Source organism: Cyrtonyx montezumae, unplaced genomic scaffold (genome assembly GCF_038088225.1).
Source record: "Cyrtonyx montezumae isolate F1298 unplaced genomic scaffold, pur_monq_1.0 scaffold_8, whole genome shotgun sequence".
NCBI lineage: Eukaryota > Metazoa > Chordata > Aves > Galliformes > Odontophoridae > Cyrtonyx > Cyrtonyx montezumae.
In genome coordinates, this window is record NW_027072089.1 from 16,023,991 (window position 1) to 16,045,540 (window position 21,550).

At 41.2% G+C, this 21,550-nt stretch overlaps 1 protein-coding gene across 3 annotated transcripts; it reads right to left on the minus strand.

Annotated features, from left to right (window-relative positions):
• Nucleotides 1-1,979: 1,979 nt before the first annotated feature.
• On the minus strand, nucleotides 1,980-16,802 carry EBAG9 (estrogen receptor binding site associated antigen 9). 3 transcript variants are annotated; one of them, XM_065752480.1, is made up of 7 exons: nucleotides 16,644-16,802; nucleotides 11,046-11,143; nucleotides 8,398-8,476; nucleotides 8,103-8,261; nucleotides 5,986-6,093; nucleotides 4,967-5,058; nucleotides 1,980-2,525 (listed from the first exon to the last, which is right to left on the minus strand). In XM_065752480.1, exons 2-7 carry the CDS (start codon nucleotides 11,126-11,128, stop codon nucleotides 2,405-2,407), a joined length of 642 nt encoding a protein of 213 aa, XP_065608552.1. In that variant the 5' UTR covers nucleotides 11,129-11,143; nucleotides 16,644-16,802; the 3' UTR covers nucleotides 1,980-2,404. The 3 variants fall into 3 exon arrangements, with proteins under 3 accessions (XP_065608552.1, XP_065608553.1, XP_065608554.1); XM_065752481.1 differs by lacking the exon at nucleotides 16,644-16,802 and adding an exon at nucleotides 12,052-12,183; XM_065752482.1 differs by lacking the exon at nucleotides 16,644-16,802 and having other exon boundaries at nucleotides 8,398-8,522; nucleotides 11,046-11,135.
• Nucleotides 16,803-21,550: the final 4,748 nt, after the last annotated feature.

Consider the following 21,550-nt stretch of genomic DNA (forward strand, 5'->3'; position numbering starts at 1 on the left):
ATGTTGAGTTGTTGGGAGTCTTGAAACTGTTAGGACGATAAATGTAGGCGTGGGTACACTTCGAGTATTAATGTCGTTTTAGAGTCTTAATGTATTGGAACCTGACTGTCATTTGAGCCCTGTGAAATACCATCTATAAATGTATTGTGTTTTAACTTATTGTTTATTTAATTGCGTTATTGTAAGTTACCTTTATGATCACATGTTCAGTAAAGCATGTTAGAAATGTTAAAAGGTGTGAGTGCTTTATTGTAGCGAAGCCTTCCAGAAATTTGCCCTTTCATCTGACATGCAGAACTCCAACTCGCTGGCCCCTCCTGTTCACCTACAGCCAAGCAACTGTTTTCCTCCGTGACCCGGACCAGAAGAGGTATCGTGAAGCCTGATGGTGCAGAACTGCAATAGTTACCCGTAGATCACTTTCAAGTCATTTTTTTTTAACCGGGTAAGACAAAAGGGCCAAAATTAATAGGCTTCTTTTCTTCACGGATCTCACCCAAACACAGAATTCCATCATTCCTAAATACCTCACCGAATCACAGAGCTGTAGGGGCTGGAAGGGACCTCCAGAGACCACAGAGCCCAACCCCCTGCCAGAGCAGCTCCCTAGCCCAGGTTGCACAGGTAGGCGTCCAGGCGGGTCTGGAACGTCTCCAGAGAAGGAGACTCCACCACCTCTCTGTGCAGCTGTGCCACTGCTCCGTCACTGCACTGGGAAGAAGTTCCCACACACATTTGTGCAGAACTTCCTGTGCATCAGTTTGTGGCCATTTCCCCTCGTCCTGTCCCCACACACTGCTGAGAAGAGTCCAGCCTCATCCCTTTGCCTCCCATTCCTTAGCTATTTATAGACATTGATCAGAACCCCTCTGAGTCTTCTTTTCTCAAGGCTGAATGGACCCAGGTCTCTCAGCCTTGCCTCATAATAAGAGAGGTGTTCCAGGAACTTGATCACCTTTGTAGCCCTCTGCTGGACTCTCTCCAGGAGATCCCTGTCTTTTTTGTACCGGGGAGCCCAGCACTGGACACAGTACTCCAGGTGAGGCCTCACCAGGGCGGAGCAGAGGGGAGGATCACCTCCCTCCACCTGCTGGCCACACTCTTTTCAATGCACCTCAGAATGCCATTGGCCTTCTTGTCCACCGGGGCACACTGCTGGCTCATGGCCAGCCTGTTATTCACCAGGACACCCAGGTCCCTCTCCTCAGAGCTCCTCTCCAGCAATCATCCCCCAGCCCATACCGGTGTACTCAGTTATTCCCCCCTAGGTGCAAGACTCTACACTTGCTCTTCTTAAACTTCACCTGATACCTCTCTGCCCAGCTTTCCAGCAGAGAACAGAAATCTCCTGTTGTGACTGAAAAAAACATGATGGAAAATCATCTATTCTAATTTCAAAATGTCTACTCGAAGCAAAGGAAGCAATTCCTCGCTGCAGTGATAGCATCTTTACTAAAGCTTTGTGCTTTTTTGTTAGGTATACTATGATTTGAGCAGCCTTTGATTTTGTAAGTGGGGAAATGGAGCATAATTGATTGGAGAAAGTGATCTTCATTTCCAGGAGAGACATTTACTCTGACTACCCAGGTTTGCTTTGCAGCAAGCAGGTAACAAAGCAGCACAAACATCTCTACATTTATGTTTACAATCCCAATAGCGTGAACATTGTCAACATGCTATGGCAGGCTCCACTTAGCATTTTTTAACTGTGCTGCAATGAGTATGAAATTGTGGGAGTTTTTTACTAACTGTAGTAAAGCAGTATGCTAGAAATGCAAATTTACCAACAGGAAGGAGAAGTGAATCAGTGCCCTGTGCTCACAACAGTGGCCTTTGTAACAGAGGAGCAGAAGGCGCCACTGCGTGCAGCACTGCCACTGCCTGTAACCACCACAGTGCTGTGAGCGGGCGTGGCAGCACAGGGAGCTGCAACAGAGATGGGAAATCAATCGAGTGCTCATCAGGCAGGACACAAAGGCTTCTTTAAAACGGTTTAATTACATGTTTCAGGTAAGCACAGACAATACAGTAGATTCCCCACCACTGAATATTTACATTCTTTTCCCTAGGCTTGCGCTGTTCATTCAGAGCGTCTCTCAATCACTTCTGCTCAGCCGTGTTTGCTGCAAAGAAGGGTACTGGAACAGAATTACTGTAGGAGACGTCATTCCATCAAGGCATGATTGTGTGTGTGTGTGTGTGTGTGTGTGTGTGTGTGTGTGTGTGTGTGTGTGTGTCCTTCAAGAACCACCCAGCAGTAGCTCAAGATGTTCTGAGAGAATTCTGGCTCCCAAGATGACTTGAAGAATGCACTGAAACCGAGCAGCGTGTGGAAGTCCTGGAAATACTTAATACCAATCTGCACGTTGCAGAGGTGGAATCCTCTTCCTCCACCTGGTTACTGTTAAGAGAGTTTCACGCCAATTTTGTTCTGTTCCTTTTTCATTAACCTTTGGGCCTCTTTCTCCATTTTCTTTCGTTGTTGTTCTGCCGCTCTCTTTTCCCTTTCTGCTAACTTCTGTTGTCTGCAATTAGAGAAAAAATGAACTGCTAAGGAAAAGGAGCCATCCGTTTTATACACAACTGCTATGGACGTCTTTATGATCAGATGAGGCAACTTATTATTCCCTTCCACACGCTCAGGATTTGTGTTGTGCTCTATTGTTCAATACAAGTATAAACAACAGTCAATAAACAATATAAACTGCCTGCAGTGTGACTTCACTTAAGAAAAATGAAGAACGAAAGCATCATTAATTTGGAAAGGGTAAATTTGATAAGGATTCAGCAAGAATAAAGAACAAAGAAATGTAATTGGTAAGGCAGTAAGGAGTTTACTTTCAAATCTGTTAGCTGCACACATCCATTCAACTGCGTAAAACATGTTACACTTAAAACTGTCTTCCCCTGAGATACCTTGCTTTGGTCCATTTTCAGTCACGGGCAAACTGAGCACACCCAACTTCAAAACAGCTGAGCAGCAAGGACTACGTATTATTTCTGTGTTTGATAGTGCTGCTGCCATGGAAGATGCTGCTAGTTCACATCAAAACCTGCACCTCCCGCTCAGAAGGGAAGAACCACGTGGATACAGTGCAGCTCCACAGAGAAACATGAGGCGCTGACAAATGTGTCTATGTATTTGCTACTGCCAAGTAAGGAAAGGCACAGCTGATGTTTCTTCCCCACCACCACGAGCTGCACAACACAGAACACTACATGGATTCCTCTATGAGGCTTCCGTGCCCTCTGCTGGCTGAGTAATTTTATGAGACTTCAGTTAAGCTCAAATGAGCAGAGATCTTCTGCTGGAGGAGATGTATAGTCACCAAAAATAAATATATGCAGCGAATCACAGAGTGATTACCTTTCCATTGCTGTCACTTGGTCATTCCAAACATATTTCTCAATAGACAGCACAGCCATAACTGACTCACTCATTCTTGGTTCCAAAGGAAGGAGTTAGCATGGCTTGGTGTCCCTATTCATTACAGGGGATTGGACCCATGGCCTTTAAGGGTCCCTTTCAACTCTTAAGGGTTCCATGATCCTAAGGTTTGGATGGAATTATGCATTACACATTGTGTAAAACAGATAAATATTAATGATTTATGTCAGTCTTCTTTGCAGTGCCAACAGAGGTCCAAGTAAACTAAACCCCCCTGACTGCTTAGCAGAATACTAACTCTAACCAGAACAGTTAGCAGGCATTCTTATCCCTATGTTTTTCACTTACTGTATATTCTGATAACTTACTGTATATTCTAACTGTATATACATTAACTAAGAATAATTAATTGGAGACCCTCACGTCCTCCCTCCACACACACAGACCCGCACTCATTCCAACCTCAGGAAGCACTGCTGGAGTCAGCAGTACCACTCTGGAGGATCAGGGACACTACACTGCTCACCAACTAGCAGTGTGAAATCTTCAGATCATTTTGTAGATCAACATTCAGTCTCTTAGCATTAAGAACAGACTCTGTTGAACAACAGAGCCAGGCCTGACATGTACTGAAGTTACGTGTTAAATGTCGGATGTTTATTACAACACAGATGTCTACTTCAAGACAGACAGTAAACCCAGAAGGTATTTCCTACTAGGTTTGCTAAAAGTCAGCCAGCATTTTCCTCAAAGAAAAACACTAACCCTGTGTGTGGTGAATAAAACAAAGGCTTTGCTTCACACAGCTGGCATGAACTCACACACTCATAGCTGTATCACAGAATCACAGAATTGTAGGGGCTGGAAGCGACCTCTAGAGGTCATCGAGTGCAACCGCCCTGCCAAAGCAGCTCCCTAGCCCAGGTTGCACAGGTAGGTGTCCAGGCGGGTCTGGAACGTCTCCAGGAAGGGATACTCCTCAATCTCTCTGTGCAGCTGTGCCACTGCTCCGTCTCCCTCACCTGATTCCTCTCTGCCCAGCTCTCCAGCCTGTCCAGGTCTCACTGAATGGCAGCACAGCCTTCTGATGTGTCAGCCATTCCTCCCAGCGTCGTATCAGCAAACTTGCTGAGGGCGCACTCTATCCCCTCATTACGGTCACTGATGAAGACAGTGAACAGGAACTGACCCAGCACCGACCCCTGAGGAACACGACTAGTCACAGGGCTCCAACTGGACTCTGCACCACCGATCACAACCCTCTGAGCTCTGCCAGTCAGCCAGTTCTCAACCCACCTCACCATCCTCTCATCTATCCCACACTTCCTCAGCTTTGTTATAAGGATGCTGTGGGAGACAGTGTCAAATGCCTTGCTGAAATCAAGGCAGACTACATCACTGTTCTCCCCCCATCTACCCAGTGAGTAGTGACAGCAGAGAAGGCCACCAGGTTGGTTAGGTATTCACACCAGTTTTGTGAGACACAGAGAATTAGAAAGGTGCTACAATGAACAAACCAGTACTTGATTCTTGAACATAAAAAAACAGTTTATGTGGTTCTACATGATTTTCAGTTACCTAAGAACTTCCTCTGCTTGCCAGGCAGCATCTTCCTCTTCTTCCCAGGCATTAGTATTTTCTTGCCAAGTATCCAAGTCTCCCAGCTCAGGCTGAAACAAAACAAGAAAAGCTCTAACAATATGGAAAAAAAAAAAGAAAAAAAATACTTATTTTTAACCTTAATGCTTCAGACTTCCAGAAATATTTGACATACCTTAGCTCTTCACCTACGTGTTACTCCCTGTTCTAATAAAACTTTTTTTTGCCTTTGTATTGTTAGCACGAATCTTTAGGTTCTATTGCTGGTGAACAAAGGAGAGAAGGAAGTACCAGCGTGTGTTTTTAGGAAGAAGACAAGATGAGCAGAGGGCATTAAACATTTCTCAAGTAGCATGGACAAACATTTATATCCACGTTTGGCCATTGTCCTCTGAGCAATGTTTTCATTCAATAGAGTCCTTTCCTGAATTATTTTCATTATAGCAGTCCAAGAAAGCATTACGGCCATGCTGTACTGCCTTCTGTCCAGATCCTTTAGTCCGACATGTTAAACAAATCACTGTCAAAGAAGGCAGAGGAAAGCGAGCATCTCCCTCTTGGATGTTATCTGTCAAGGAGTACAGTTAGAAGACTTTCCAAAGACAAACTCTACAGAAGAAGGAGATATAAAGCTAAGATAACACAGAGGCCCTCTAGGAAAAAAACTCCTACTCTTTCGCTAGGAACTTACTGTGTAAAGTCCAAAACAACATACAGTCCATTGGCTTAGATGATTTGATAGTAAACTGGCACTTGAAATCTTCCTACCTTTTAACCACTGGTCTCTTAAGCTTCACAGTAGAGAAAGTTAGTTAGAATTAATCAGACTTACCACTTCATTCCTTTGAACCATATACTCAATTTAAAAAATTCATTTGATTCCACAACTATTCCTTTTGCTCCCCACAATGCAGACTATTCTTAGACAGATCGTTCCTTCTCCTAAGGAACAGTCATTTACATGTCAAATAACAGATTAATATTTTGAGTGCACTTACAGACTGGTGAATAAAAGGAATATCTTGTGTAGCTGCTAATCTGCTAGAGAATCCTGTGTTTCCTTCTGGAACTCCAAAAGTTAAAGGCTCTCGTTTTTTAATAACTATCTGGAGAACAATAACAAAACAAAACAAAAAAAAAGAGATAGGTCAAAGATTCCCTGGTGACCATATATAGGAGTCAGTGCTTATAAAGGCACAGCTATACAGCACTGTCTCAAATCTGCTCAGGTTCTGGAACCTGTAAAGCTGAATCAAGCTGCAAGCAGAAGAAGCAAAATGCAAGACACAAGAACTCTCTGCCCCACCCCACTAGTTGTTTCTTAAGTCACGTGGAAACAGATTGCATTAAAACACAGAAAGGGAACAAAATAAGATCCAACTGCCACAGCTCATCAGTATTCATGAGCTACTAATTACATCAGATACTCCTTGGAGAAACTCCACTTCCATGATCGCTCAGAGTAAGTACTATGCTTGGCAGTCTCTGAACAACCATACTGTTTTAGAGCACACAGTGTAAACCTACCTCAGGTTCACCAACAGCACTGCCATGCAGAGAACATAAGCTTCAATAGGCAAAATGCAACTCTCTATCCTATCGACAGGTAAAGCACTAATGTTAGCATACCTTTCAGGAGGAGCAAGTCTAAGATGGTTGCTAAGATCACGTTTCCTTTATCTGTTGTGACCTCAAGACACGAACTTACTCGTTTCATTTAGCCTCCTTTAACTCTCTGCTGCTTCCAGAAGACATAGATCCCAAATTTCTTTCACTGTACAAACACTAATACCAGTGCAAATAAGCAAACAGGACTAAACCATATCATTTTGCAACAGCAGATGTGGTTATCTGACAGAAATTCCATTTACAGACATATGAGAAGCAGCACGAGTAGATTCCCACTGTGGCTCACGCTGATAGCTCTGACAATGTGGCACAACAAATACAGACTCATATTTAAGGGTGGTAGTAAGACCAAGTTAGCAGTAACTGTGTCCCTGAAATCAGTCCTAGAGACAAGCCTGAACTAAGTTCAGTAAACAGTATTGCAAAAGCACAGACTCTTCTTGAGTTGTATTCTGTACCAGAAGATCAATCCATTACGATAAAAACGTTACGAGACAAAGGAGAAATCCATCTTTCCCTCAGCCCTCCTCTGCCCTCTCAGAGTTTGGGAGATCAAAGTCCTCAGAAGACTAGAGTCTTCAAGTACAGAATTTTGCAGATCCTGAGTATACAGGGAATCAGTCCCAGTATCATCTCCAGCTCATAGAAGCTCAGGAGAAACAAGGTCGGAAGGGATGCAAGAGGTCTCTAGTCCAACATCCTGCTCAAAGCATCACCAGCTCTGGTTTATGCAGCTGACTTATGAAAACCTCCAGAGAAGGAGGCTGCATGACCACTGTGGGAAGCTTGTTCTGGTACAAAAAGTTTTTCCATCAACTCAAAGAGCTGTCGGTATCTAACTACATTTCAACACAGAAAAAAAACAAAAAATTTCATAGTGTGGGTGCTTTTGTGGAGACACCCTTCTGTCCTGCTTCCATAACAGAATCTGATCTTTGAAGAGAAACTATTCTGAAACAGCAGTTACTATGTCAAATACCAGTATGAGCAGGACACAGAATGTCTCCTTTGAAATAACTGAAAGCTATGAGCACACGTAGCTTAGTGCAGTGGCTCTATCTTCAGAACTAAAAGTGAGTTGAGGGTTTTCCCCTTCATACTTCCTGTAACACTCAGACTATGAAGATTTAGGCACCATACCTAGCACACTGCTCAAGAAGCGTTTAGATGAGGTGCTAAGGGATTTGATTTAGTAGTTGGGTAGGGATAGTGATAGGAGGATGGTTGGACTAGATGATCTTGTAGGTCCTTTCCAACCTAATGTACCTATGAATCATCGTACACGTCCAAGAACATTAGAATTTAAGATGTAAACACAAACCAGAATCACATTTCAGAATCAGCATGTTAAGTGCAGGGGTTAGATTAGTATCCTCATTTCAACACAGCGGTGTAGTTTTGCCTGAAGCACTATGTGTAGGTTGCCAATTTACTTATAGCCTATCTTAAAGCCCTCAGGAAGTACAACTGAAAGCTCTGTACCTACTTTTTGAGTTTTTCTTATAGTCGGTGTCATATCTTTAAAATAATCGGGTTCCATTTGTTCCAAAGCATTTTGCTGAGCTGCCACATTACCGTTGCCACCTTCAACCTTCACACTGGTGGGTGCATCTTCATCCCATGAAGACCAGTCTTCCACTTCTGGCTGCAGAAGCAAACAGTAAAAGTTCATATTATTTGCAAGAAAAAACTTGTCTTATTGTATCTTACTAACACAACAGGATTGGTACAACAGACAATAACTTCAAGTGATTTAAGTCACCTACCACTGGAGAAATTACCTGTTTGGGAACAGATGAATAATCCACCGTTGTTGGCAAAGTTATTTGGTCTCCACTTAACTTTCGCCCTCTTCCAGACCTGAAAGAAAAATGTAGGATTCCTCCAAGCTCTGAAAACATGAGCACTAAGTTTAAAAAAAAAAAAAAAAAAAAAGGAAGTCTGAGAACAGCACTGCTGCAGTCATGGCTAAAACATTAAGTGCTTAAACTACCTTAGCATTAACTGCTAGTCAGAAACTGCTAAACAAAGCAATTTCATTCACAACTAAAGCTGTGTTCACCAGAATATCAAAGTGCAACATACTGTCCATAGTTCTTTAACAGTTGCTTCTCCTTTGCTTCCGTGACTGTTTGAAAAGGGACACATTTAGTCAGCTATCTGCATACACTTAGCATCTTTAGATTGTCAGTGCTTAACAACCAAAGGCTACAGATGAAAATTAGTTCAAAAATAACCATTTCCACTGGAAGCTGAGAAGCACTTCCACTGAGGTGTAAAGCTGTGTTTAACAAACTGCTTGCTGAGTTGCTTCATTTAAAGCCCCTCTAAAGCACTTTTCCCCTTTAGAATGCAAACAGGGATAGCACAATATTATGCAAGCCAGCAGCTTCTGTTCAATGCCTGCTTCTGTTTACTTTAAGAATGTTCTTTCAGTGAAAGTTTTTCAGCAACTGCATCAAATAATGTTAATTGAAGACAAACATTAATGCATTGCTAATAAATAACGTGGGTATTTACCTAATGAAAACACTCAAAGATCACAGGAATACCTGAAATATTCTTAGCTGACTTTTGCTACATTTGTAAACCTTATAACACAAGATTATGAAATTCAGACTCCGGAATGGCAAACTCGTATAACCAGATGATCATGGAACAATGAAATGTGGTTACTGCTACTCCTGCAGGGAAGCTAACATTTGGAGATCACATTCATAGTTTTTACCATCACAGAACATTCCACCATCGTGTCAGAAGAGCCGAATTGCACGTAATTGTTCTACAGCATACTGGTGAGTGACTGTTTTCCCTACTTTAGGCCCAACAGAGTCTCCCATAGGAAAGATCAGATACCATTATCTAATTTTCACTTGATATAATTAACACTAACCTATTTAGAAACTGTTATTTAAAGCTGAAAAGCACCGCAGGTTTTGTTTAGCCTTACTACTCAGCAGCATCCAATCTGTCAGCACGATGAAAAAAAGTTGAGATTTTAAACAGAAAGAAATTTCATCTTATTTTTTTATTTATACCTATCATTTGCTAGAAACAGAGGATTAAAGCAGGTGGTTGTTATTAAAAAAAACCTCTAAAGTTGCCAAGCATTACGTGTAGGATTGATGCTGACAAGAAAGATGAAGAATCTCCACAAACATTGCTAAAATTAAGAACTAATTTAAACTATGCAATCCAAATGGGTGCTAGCTCATTGCCATCTAATTAAAAAGTACATCTCACTCAATCACATTTGCTGCCTATCAGGGATGCACTACAAGAAAACACAATTTATCAAACTATGTTCCACAGCTGCAACTACAATGGAAAAATATCTGTGGTTAATGAACTGAACCAACCTGCTCCACCTCCTTACTTACAGGAACATCTTAAATTTTTCATTCTTTCAACTAATTGTTATTAAGAGTGCTGCTATTTTTCATTCCCAATCACTTCCTTGCCTGTTATTTCAATTATTACAATCATTCAGAAGGTGAAAAAGCAGAAAGCAGTCATTACATCTACTAAACAATTATCTGCTTATAAACAGTTGATGCTTTCTGTAAAGGTCCATACACTGTAGAGGCTCAGTGTGTTGAGAAGAACTTGAGAAGCCTGTATTCTTTATCTCCTTTGGAATTCAAATCACAAAACTAAAGCTAACATCTATGAAGGTGAATGCAGCATTAAAATCTATCTTTCCAAAACTTCAATAGAGCTGAAATGAATTTATCAAATCAGTCAAAAGCTTCTTCCTGAACCCTATATAACCATAAATATTGATTTTTTTAATGTTTCTACACACTACACTGCTGTATTCACCAGTTTACAACTCAAAACAACACTACAGGTGTTCTTGTTACTGATGTAAGGCATACAGCATTTTCACTAAGAAAACTGAGAGAAAAAAGTTCTCTTGAACTTCAAACACCGTCCTCCAAACATGCAAATGAATCTTCAATAGGCAGAAGAACCAAGAAGTCTCAATCAACTGTTTCTCGTCAAACCAGGATGGGAATCAGTTACATTTATAATGAAAGCCCACTGACTGATGACTGGGTACCATTAACTGGACACTTACAAACAAAATAGCACTTGCCAAATCCTTCTAAAAAGTTGGAGGAAATTTTTATTCATTTGACACGGAACAGCATTAAAAGGCAACTTTGAAGCTGTCACAGCTATTCAAAAAACATTCATCATTAAAGAGATGTAATACAGCACAAAATACAAGTCTGCAAAACACAGACTCCAAGTCCCAACGGAATATATAGACTCAAAATCAACGTGACTTGTTTCCTATGTCTGAATTGCTTCACAATTAGTAGCAAAAACAGAATTAGGAAAAGAGACGTGTATGTGTGAAAAACAAAGGAAGGAAAAATCTGTAATTAAAACAGAAAAGGTAACCAAATTAAGACACGTTTACCTGCATATTAACTTTTTAATAAAAGAAAGCACAGCTGCCAGGCAAGTACAGATTTTAAAGAGACGAAACTGTGTTATGGCCATGGTGAGAAACCCTTCCTGCAAAAGAAAAATAAAGTTAGATGTAGCATGCTGTGCATCCTTCTACAGTTGTTAAAGCCCATTTCATTAGTTGCTCATAAACAGGGAACATTCTATGAAGTTATATTAACACCAGATAATGAAAAAGGTATCTGGAACAGAGATTCTGTCTCTGCTCTTGACATCTCAATTATAGAAATAATAAAAGCAAAACGCACACAGCCTTTAAAGAAACTACAGGTGATGACAGGTAAAGATACAAGTGAAGATATTTTTGAAAAAATGCTTGCTATCTATGGCAGTGACTGTACAGCTGATGTACTTCAGACACTAACAATGCAAGGAGAAAAGAATTATGACCAGTAAAAAACTCATATTTCCTTAATGAAGTCATGCCTATGTAAATAAAAGATGAATCTGAAATCAGTGAAAACCCAGACCTAGTGGCTTAAGGTTTACAGTTATTTTAATCAGAAACATATGATGAGACCAAACACTCTATTTTAGTAACCAGTATCATTGAGAAATCATCAGAAGCAACAGGTTCTGTTCATCCTGTGTGCACTACAGCACAAGTTCACCCCCAGATACACCAACGGTCCTACACCAAACTGGATTATACTAGCACAGCCAGAGAAAACAAAATTCATATTTGGCTGGAACCACTCACGCTGGCTGCCATTTTTAAGTGTCAATTTGACAATCTACATCAACCCATCATATTGCATTTATTGCAACAGATCCTCTCAAGTAGGTGCAGAACAAGTTGGAATAATATGCAAGGATCCCTTGAATACTCAAGAATTTCCTTTCTCTCCTCAAAAAAAGAACATTTCAGAGCAAGAAAGAAGAGATTAGGCTTCACAAATAGCTTTTAATGACACACAGCTACACTTGCAACATTTTCTCTTGGAAGTTTAACATACCTCCTGGTGAGAAGAGAAGGCAGCCCTGTGACATCTTCCTCAGGCCATGAGCATTCCATGGAAGGACAGCTTGATTTCAAATATGCTATGGCATTTAAATCACTTTTATAATTCCAGGCTTTATGTTAGGAAGAGTCAGGAAGGTAGATCATTAGGGTAGGCTGCTCCAATATTGCCCTGAGGATTTTATTAAAAAGTACATAATGGGATTTGTGAGCTTCACAGAGCTTAGATTTACTTTATTGGTGCTCATTTGCTAGGAATCTTAACTAGCACTAAACACTGCAGTAATATGGTACTAGAAATATTACTTCAAATACAGCCCAGGAAATGAATTACTGCTACTGAAAATGTATTCACGGTTGCTACTAAACAAATGGTTTTTACTGTAGAACTTAAATGTCTAAGGGCTTAAACATCTAAGCAACCACCAAATTACAGACCACAGTACCAAGCTGTAGCTCAACAAAAAGTTCACTGTTGACAAGAATTAGACATCAAAATCTATGCATTTTTCCCAGGGCATTTCTATTCCTGAATGAACAGATTTCCAATATCACCCACATGCTGCTCAGCAGGATTCCGTAGCTATCTTCAGTCCCCATTACACTCAGATGATGCCTCTCTCCACTTCTCTATGTGCTGTGTAAAACAGTTCAGTTATGCTGAATGAGCACGAGAGACACACAGCCATGTGCTGCCTTCATGTTTGCACTGCGCTTCACTTCAACTACAGCAGCAACAAGCCCTTCAAGAAAAGAAAGCACCTTTTGCCTTCCTCTTCTTTGAACTTTAATTGCAGCTTTCCCATTTAACTTAAACTCTGGAACACTAGAATCTGTCAGATCCAGTTTTGGCAATGAGAAAGCATCACTAGACATATTACTATCATTCAGTAAAAAGCACTTTTATCAACGCATCTAGCTTTTATATGGCTAATTAAGACACAAAGTGGTACATATGCATACAGCTATACGCTAAAAACTATGTAAAAAGAATTTTAAACCTACCACTTGGTTACAGATTAGGACAAGTTGAGCCTTACACCCAGGCACCTAAAACAGCACTTCAAGCATCTGCATTGTTGTCCTCTAAGGACAGCACTACCTCACATTAGAAGGGCAGTCATTTCATACTCAGACACAACTGGACAAACACAAAGGTACAAGGAACCTTTGTATTTTCTGAGCTTGGTGCAAACTGAATACATATGATACAATTACGTTAGACTCGTTAAGTAAAACAAAAGCGTTCATTCTCTTTCTGTTGTCAATCTTCCAGCACTGGAAAGACACAAAGGCACGTACAGCAGAAAGAAAGGACACAGACTGGCAGTGCTCCAGCAAGAATCCTGGAATACTTTTAACAAATGGAAGCAGAGGTAAAACACTGAATAAAACTCAGAAAATCCAACTGAGCTGTCAGCCTGACACAGCTCTGTACATTTTACACCTTATGCCTCAGCTTCCATTGGTAAAATGGGATAGAGCTTTCCTCCTCCCATTGAGATTTCTTCTGTTGTATAACACTTATTAGACTTACTGTTAACTGAACTTTCAAGTTACAGTAAAATAGGTATTAATAATTAAATCACGAATTCTAATCAATATTGATGGTGCAACAGATGTGTAGAAATTCCCAAATTTAGCAGGAGCTTGACTCGCATAGCTCATACTGCCTTCTACTGGTGAAAAGTCAGAGCAACTGTCACAATGGAAGGCACGCAATGAAAACATAAAACCACGGCAGCAAGATGTTAAACACATTAGAGACAAGTCAGAAGTACAGGGCAACTAATCCCTGAAAACATTTTATGGATCAATAAAACTAATACAGAGAGGGACAGAAAGCCCGGAAATTTACTCAAGTGAAACATTTCTACATTACTTATTGCTTTCAGCACTGGTAGCATTAGAGGTTCTGGCAAAGCAGCCCTCACTGACAGCAGCCAGCAGGCCGCCTGCAGCACGGCACGCACAGCTCAGCCATCAGGCAATAAGCGAGTTCCTCACCAGCCATCACCATACAACGAGCACCTTGTTGCCTGCAGTACCACTTCCTCTTTTACACCTAATTGCACACACACAAATACTACTTGAACCAGGCACATCCAACCCGCGGGCTGTGGGCTGCATGCAGCCCAGCACTGCTCACACCATCACAGCAGGGGCTCTTCCCATCAGCACCGACAGAACTTCGCGTGCTGGGAGCCCCACCTGGGCTGGAACCAGGACATCACTGAAGTGATGGCAAACAAGCGCATCGTTTTTGACACATTGGCTAAGCACAATCCTGTGAACAGCATAAAACATGCAGCCGTGCCCTCTGTTTTGATAAAGGAGTTTGAAAACAGGTTTCAAGATTGCCAAAAAAAAACCCCACATCAATTAGATGGGCACCTATCCTCCTCTCCTCTGTTGCTCCCATATTCTACTTGTAACACCAACTGATTTCTGCTGTATTTTTTAACTAACTTTATCAGAACAAGCTTTCTGCCTTCAATCACCACTGCTTTGAGAGCTGATTGCACCTTCTTTCATATCAGCTCATCTGTGACTCTGGAATGAATGCACAAAGACATCTTGGAAACAGTGGCATTTACTTGCACTAAATATAGATAATTAAATAACCAAGGGAAAGAGGCTAAATTAAATTAAAAATAACTTGACTGAAACTGAACGTTTACACCACCAGCTGCATAACTTCATGAGTAACCACAAAAAAGCTTCACCCTCCTGAAGCAAAACACAACCATTTCCTCATACAAAAGACTAACGTGCCCTGGAGTGCTCACAGGTGTCAGCATCAAAACCACAATAGCATCACTGAACCAGAACGTTTTCACTAGAACAATCAACCACTAAACATCGAGCAAGCACCATATGATTAGGACAAAGCTTCACTGGTGAGGATAGTTATCTCTTAAAGTCCATGCTGCACAGAATTTGAAACAAGCAGCATCACCACACCGGCCCAAAGATGACCAAGTAGAAAAAGAAAGAAAAAGAGTTTATTTTCAAGCCCAAAGGCCTCCTCCAAACTGTGCACACCACAGGATGAGCAGTGTATTTGCCACAACCAGTATTTGCATTTCAGAGTAACCACGATCCTGTAACCTAATAAAGAGGCTCTACTCCTCTCTTCCAGGCCACTCTGTGTTTTTTTATTTTAATTTTTTAATTGCATCATACAGAAATACAATATTGGGAACACTGAGGCAGGAGAGAAAATGACTTTACCATTCACGTTGACAAATGGATTGATTATATGGCAACATGACTGAATCTTGCAGCCTCAAAGGAAAAAATAGGAAATGTCTCCTCTGTATGACTACATGTGGTTAGAGGGCTGTCCCTAAGAAACTACAGCCCTAACACTGATGTTCTGTCTTCCAGTGCAAGCACACCAAATATGAAATTATGAGGAAGCTAGGAGAGAACATTAATGAGTATGATTAATAGGAGTGAGACAATCATCCAAGGTGTTCAAACCCAAGGACATATTTCAAGACTACCAAGAGCTGTAGAAGATACCAAAATTGAAGTTTCTGTCTGATTAAAGACATAAAATCAGAGTGTGTCAGCCACTCCTAAATTACTCCTAGACACTGTTTACAGAGCAGAGCTTAAGCTTTTCTTTTTCAGACCTTCAACTCTTAGAGCAATAAAACCTCTACTGTAAAACCACATTTCAACCCTTCCTCTCCAAGAAACTGAGCACAGTTTCAATTTTATTAATGTCAGCTCTTGAAGCTTTCTGCTCCTGTTTTTAAAGGCAATGATAAATAAACTAGAAAACATGTCTGCCGAGTAGGCACAGTTGAATTAATTACCCATATATGCTACTGTTCTCAGAAAGAACAGCATACAAAACACAAAGATGACATCACAGCTGCTCAGATTTGAAGTCTTTGACATAGTGTACTACTTCATGCAAACCCCTTCGCAGCACTACAGTTCTCAGACCAGAGTACAAGAGACCCCAGTTCTACTCCAGCTTTAATTGGTCACCCTGGACTTCAGTTACCCGTATCTACACTGAAAGCCAAAATCAATATATCAACACACTCTTGCTGTTACTGCCACAACATCATCTTGCAACAGCTGTTGTCTCAGGAAGTACCAAGTATTTACAACCAAGATACACTGCAGGACAGGATGACTTAAGAAATCTCACAGCTCGCTGGTATTTCCAAATCAAGATCAAGTATAAAGCACCAGCCACGCTGTTTCCTATCAGCTCAACCGAGGCATCACAAATTCACGACCAAAAGAGTATCACCCCGTCCCACAAGTCAAACCAGGGCCGAGCTTTTCCTAGAGCCAGCAGAGGAACTAGATGGGCAGAGCTCAGCTCTGCGTGCCCTTCAGATTTACAGCCCTTTAAAGGCAAAGCTCCCGTGCTCCTCACGTCAGTCCCGGCTCCCACAGGCAGGCGCACAAGGCTTCGCGCTCCCCAGGCCCAGCCGGGCAGGAGGAGGACGCGGGCCGGCGGCAGCACCGTCCCCAGATCCGGGACGCGTCATTAGGCCCGGCCTTCCCGCAGCGAGGCGGAAGCGGGCACCCAGCCCGAAGGAAGCTCCCGCCGCTCACCTGCCCCGCCGGGGAGTGCTGTCCGGGAGCCGCGGAGTGCCAGGGGGAGGCGGCCGCTCCCGCAGCCTGCGGCCGCCCTTCATTCAAAGCTCGGCACGCAGCGCAGCCCGGCCGCCTCCCGCGCCGCCATGTCGGCCTCCCGTCACCCGGGCGACAGGGCCGCCCCTTCCGCCCGCGCCGCTTCCCCTCGCTCCGCTGTGGGGGGGGTGGAGCGCCCCTTCCGCTCCCGCCGTTTTCTAATTTCAGCGGCTGCGAAAGCGTAGTTTGGAATGGGAAAGATTCGAAGTGAAGAAGCGCTATTGCTAATCACTGAAGGAGGGATTGCACGTTGCAGAAACACCATTCAATCAAGAAGTAATCGCGAGCTGCTGTGTTGAAGGTGGTAATATTTATTTGCCCTCTAATCAGATCACAGCTACTGTATAGTTCTTGTGAAAACTCAGGTACTAAATGACAGCCTCTTTACAAGCCAGCAAAGCATGGAAGTTGATCAGGAAACGCTGAAGCACAGTGCTCTTGTTAGAGGAAGCACTGCATCTCTTCAGATCTTGGGGTCATTTGGTAAATCTGCTCAGTTCCTTATTCTGCTGAACCTGTCTTTCCTGATTTCCTTCTTGCTAATACCTCTAAGGTTTCAAAATATGGGATCATTGAATCATTAAGTTGAAAAAGACCTCTAAGATCATCTTGTCCAAGCATCAACCTATCACTACAATGCTTAATGTCCTTCAGTGCCACATCCCTTGCTGAACACCTCCAGGGACCTCCCTGGGTAGCCGGTGCCAGTACCTCACCACTCTTTCAAAGAAGAAATGTTTCCAAATACCCAACCTGAGCCTTCTGCAGTACAACTTAAAGTTCTGTACAAGTCTTTATAGAGATGGATAAGATCTTCCCTGGGCCTCCTCCAGACTAAACAATCCCATTTCCCTCAGCCACTCTTCTCCATAAGATTTGTACTCCAGACCTTCCACCAGCTTTGTTGCTCTTTGTTCAGACTCATGTGCAGGTTTTCCTTTACATGTAGTAGGTCAAGACTAGGCCAAAGAGGAATGGCATAGTGTTCCAGTGTATCACAGGAAAAAAAAAACACTCTGTAAAACCATGAAGTTATCTTCAGTCACATCCTTCACTAACAAACGTTATTTTTTTATATTCAGAGATGAACAGCTTCAACAGAACTTGACAAGAGCTTAGTGATTGGAGTGGGAGCTAACGTTTCAGCACTGCTAAGCAAAAGACAAAACTCTCCTCTTCTGTGTACTGAAGTCCTTGGAAATGTGCAGCATCTCCTTTTACTTGTTTTGTTTACTGAGAGAGGAAGTATTTGCCAGATTCATGATGAGAAGATACTGGCCTAAGTGTTGCCTGGAAAGGGGTGGATGCATGGTCCTGCTGGTTGCTGCTTTCTGTCTCAGGCAGTGAGGAGCTTAATGCTGGAGAGATGGCCCTTGTTGGCCTCCTTCATCTCTCCCCTCCCACATCACAGCAGATGCTGAAACTCCATTTCCCCAGCCCATCGTCAGGGATCAGATTCCTGAGGGCTGAGGAGCCAAGACTGTGGCTGACATGGAGGGGGCAACCCCAGTTTTAACTGTCAAAGTCCTAGTAAGGAGGCAGATTTGAGGACAAGCTGGGGAGTCAGTGCAATGCTCAGGGCCTCTAGCACAGCAGGGCACGGTGGTGGCCAAGCTGAAGGGCAGTGTTCTTATAGTGGAGACTGGGAACCTTAGGTGGGAGACTGGTGGAGGCCCAAGTGAGGCATGTCAGGCCCATCAGTGCCCTCAGAGACCTGTCACCCTTGTGCCTGCAGTACCTGCATTCAATAAAAGATATTCAATACAAGGAATTCTGTTCTTATATTAAACATGTTTAAAAAAAAATCTGTTCAGCAAAGTTTTACACCTTTCAGAATAGCTTTCTGTGTAAAGAAGTAGAAATTGGAAAGCAATCATAACTTGCATTTACACATAAAAGGAAAGTCACCAACATGGCATGCTGTGAGAAGTCAGATTAGGAGGACAGCCAGCATTTCCTTAGAGAATATGTTCATTTTTTGACCATGACATATGCAATAGGAAATAAGCTACACAGAATGAAACATTTTAAAATATGCACATTAACACCCACACTTAATATCAGACTGCCAGAATGTCTCACCCACACTATCTTCCCAAATGAACAACAGGCCTATTGCTCTAATGGGAAAAAATTCCATAAATTGGCATTAATTTTTGTTGACTGGTCCATTAATGAAGAATAACTGTCTTTGTAAAAATATAATTATGCAACTTCAAATTCAAGAAAAAATGTAAGCATAACTTTATTTCCAGAATAAATATTTTCAGGAATTAATACTTCTGTATTAAAAAATGTCATTAACCTTAGTTCTGAGTTTTTAACTAAGAGAATTTATTCGGTTCCTTTAGTTTTCCCACAGAGATCTTGACTGTTACATATTTCATTGCCACATCAAATGTACTACCATTGCAGTAAACAAAAAATTCGGAAATAAATTTATCGAAATTAATGTTTTTCTTTAATTTTATAGATATTAGGGATATGCCGTCCCGATATGTTTAGTAGTTCCATTCTCTCCATAAAACAATAGTTTCTTTTTCAATATTAATTCTCGTTCATATGGTATATATGGTTAATTTACTTGTGTGCCCTCTCTCACTGTTCATTCATTTATTAAAGTAATGAATCACTAGCTTTTTTATCTCAGTGTACCTTTCATCAGTTACAGTCCTGCTGAATTGTTCTGTAGCTCAAGTTTTACGTTTCTGGAAGAGATTTTACCCTAACCAAGTCTTGATTCTAGTGGAAATATACTTTTTACAATTTCAAAAAGAAAATTTTTACTGTCAAATTCAGGAGTGAATTTCAATATTGCTGCTATAAATTCTCATTTTAGTCTTTGAAAATTCACCATTAACTGTCTTGAAACTCTAAATGAGAGGAGGCAGTTCCATCATTATATATATTTTCTACTCCTTTGTGCTGTTCTTGAGCACATATTTTTTATAATATCTAAGGAGTTCAAAGAGTTTGCCTAGGTTGGTGCAAACGTGTATTCTAGTGTGTATGAAAATTCATCCCCTTTCCAAAGTACATTGGCAAGTAATCATGAAAGCCTCTTTTCTTTCAGAGGTCTTCCAGGCCATGCTGTTCACTGCCTGTGCCAGCATACCTTAAATTCCTTCCTTCATGTCTATTAAGGCTGGAAAGAAATAATTCCTATCTTGGCAAGAGTCTGTGTTGGGAAAATTCAACAAACTTTTAACAAGCATGTGTTATATATAAAATCATAGTCAAAACTATGAAAAGACAAAGCTTTGTTTGGAAACAGTGTCCAAGAGAGGCCAAGGAGTTGCAATGGCTGCCCAAATCTTTCTGAGCTCAGAGAGCTCAGAGCAGACAGAAGCTTAGTTTTCTGCTGAGCTGGACAGTTTTAGTTGCTCCCCTGAGAATGATCCAGGGTTTTGACTCCTTTTGGCGTCTCTCTTCTAGGCACTGATCTTCAAACTGGAGCCTGGTCAGACAACAGGACCTTTCTGTAGGCAGAAGAACCATCTTTACAGAATGTGCTCCTCAGGCTGAAAAAGGTTGGTTGATTTATTCAGCACTGTAAAGAATTTAAAGAATAAAGAATGTGTAAGAATAAGAATTTAAAGAATAAAGAATGTGAATCTACTTGGTATTTAGATCTTGACTGTGTCGTATAACTATTATGTTCTGTATACAAGTTATCCCAGAGAGTAGTTATTCTGTCTTCATTCAGCCACATCCTAAAGGAAGCAGTAGGTGCTGCTGCTCTTTTGGCAGGAAGAAAATCCCACCAATAAATGCTAGGTGTGACTGGGATTCAGATCTCATAGGGATTTAAGCATTCTGTTCTGTTATCTAAATGCTGGCTTTCTCTAGCTACCAGTTGAGTGCCTCTGCATGCATTTAGCTGCAGTGGGGTAACTCCAGTATGTACAGAGACAGAACTGTGAATAGATATAACTGCAATGATATTGTATAATATATATAATATTGTATAATATATATTTTATATATAGGGATATAATTGTATTACAGTATAATTATATTACAGTATTTAAGAGCTTCTTTAGCTGCCATTTGGTTGAAGTTGACGAGTTTTTAATAGCAAATGTGAGGATTGGCTTTTAAATTCCATTTAAAGTATATTGTAGATAGTAATGTTCCATATTGGCTTTAGTCCTTAATACTGATTTTAATAGAGAAAATAGATGCATAAACTAAGTTACAACACTTCCACAACTGCAAATTAGAGATAGGTTAATAGGACTTTTATACAACCAATTTATCACTTCATTGCTAAAAAGAAAAGCTCTCTTTCCATCCTGTATGATTTAGGCATTAAGTAACCTTGCTTGACCTACACATGCAGCCTTTTTATGCTTCGTATTAAGGAAAATATTCTACACACTATATTCAAGTTATTTGAAGGTGGATCCTGGGAATAGTGTTGACTTCAAATCCTCTAAATACTGAAGTACCTACCATGTTGCTTTATCAAAATATATACACGGATACACATGTACATGCCTGCATATATGTGTGTGTTTCACAGATTAGAGTGTAGGACAGTGAAAGAGATAGTTAATAGCATGGAAAGATAAGGTTGCAAAGCTGTGTTAGGGAGAAAACATTTTAAAGATAGCAGATTTTTAATTCTTGTGATCAGTGTTTTTTGTTTTGGTTTGGTTTGGGTTTTTTTGTGGGATTGGATCATGAAGCTTTTCCTTTTTCCTTCATAATTCAGTATTTTGTATAAGAATTTCTACCTTTTGGTAAGATGATAGGATTATAGAATCACAGCATGGCTTGGGTTGGAAGAGACCTTAAAGATCATCTAGCTAACAATCCTCTCTCCT

Bases quoted from the DNA above. Each gene is read 5' to 3' on its own strand.
- EBAG9 (XM_065752480.1), bottom strand. From the start codon at position 11,128: ATGGCCATAACACAGTTTCGTCTCTTTAAAATCTGTACTTGCCTGGCA. The intron at 5,059-5,985 runs GTAAGTGCACTC...GTTTTGTTTCAG, and splicing joins TTCCTTTTATTCACCAGTCT to CCTGAGCTGGGAGACTTGGA. The intron at 2,526-4,966 runs GTAACTGAAAAT...CTCTAATTGCAG, and splicing joins CAAGCAGAGGAAGTTCTTAG to ACAACAGAAGTTAGCAGAAA.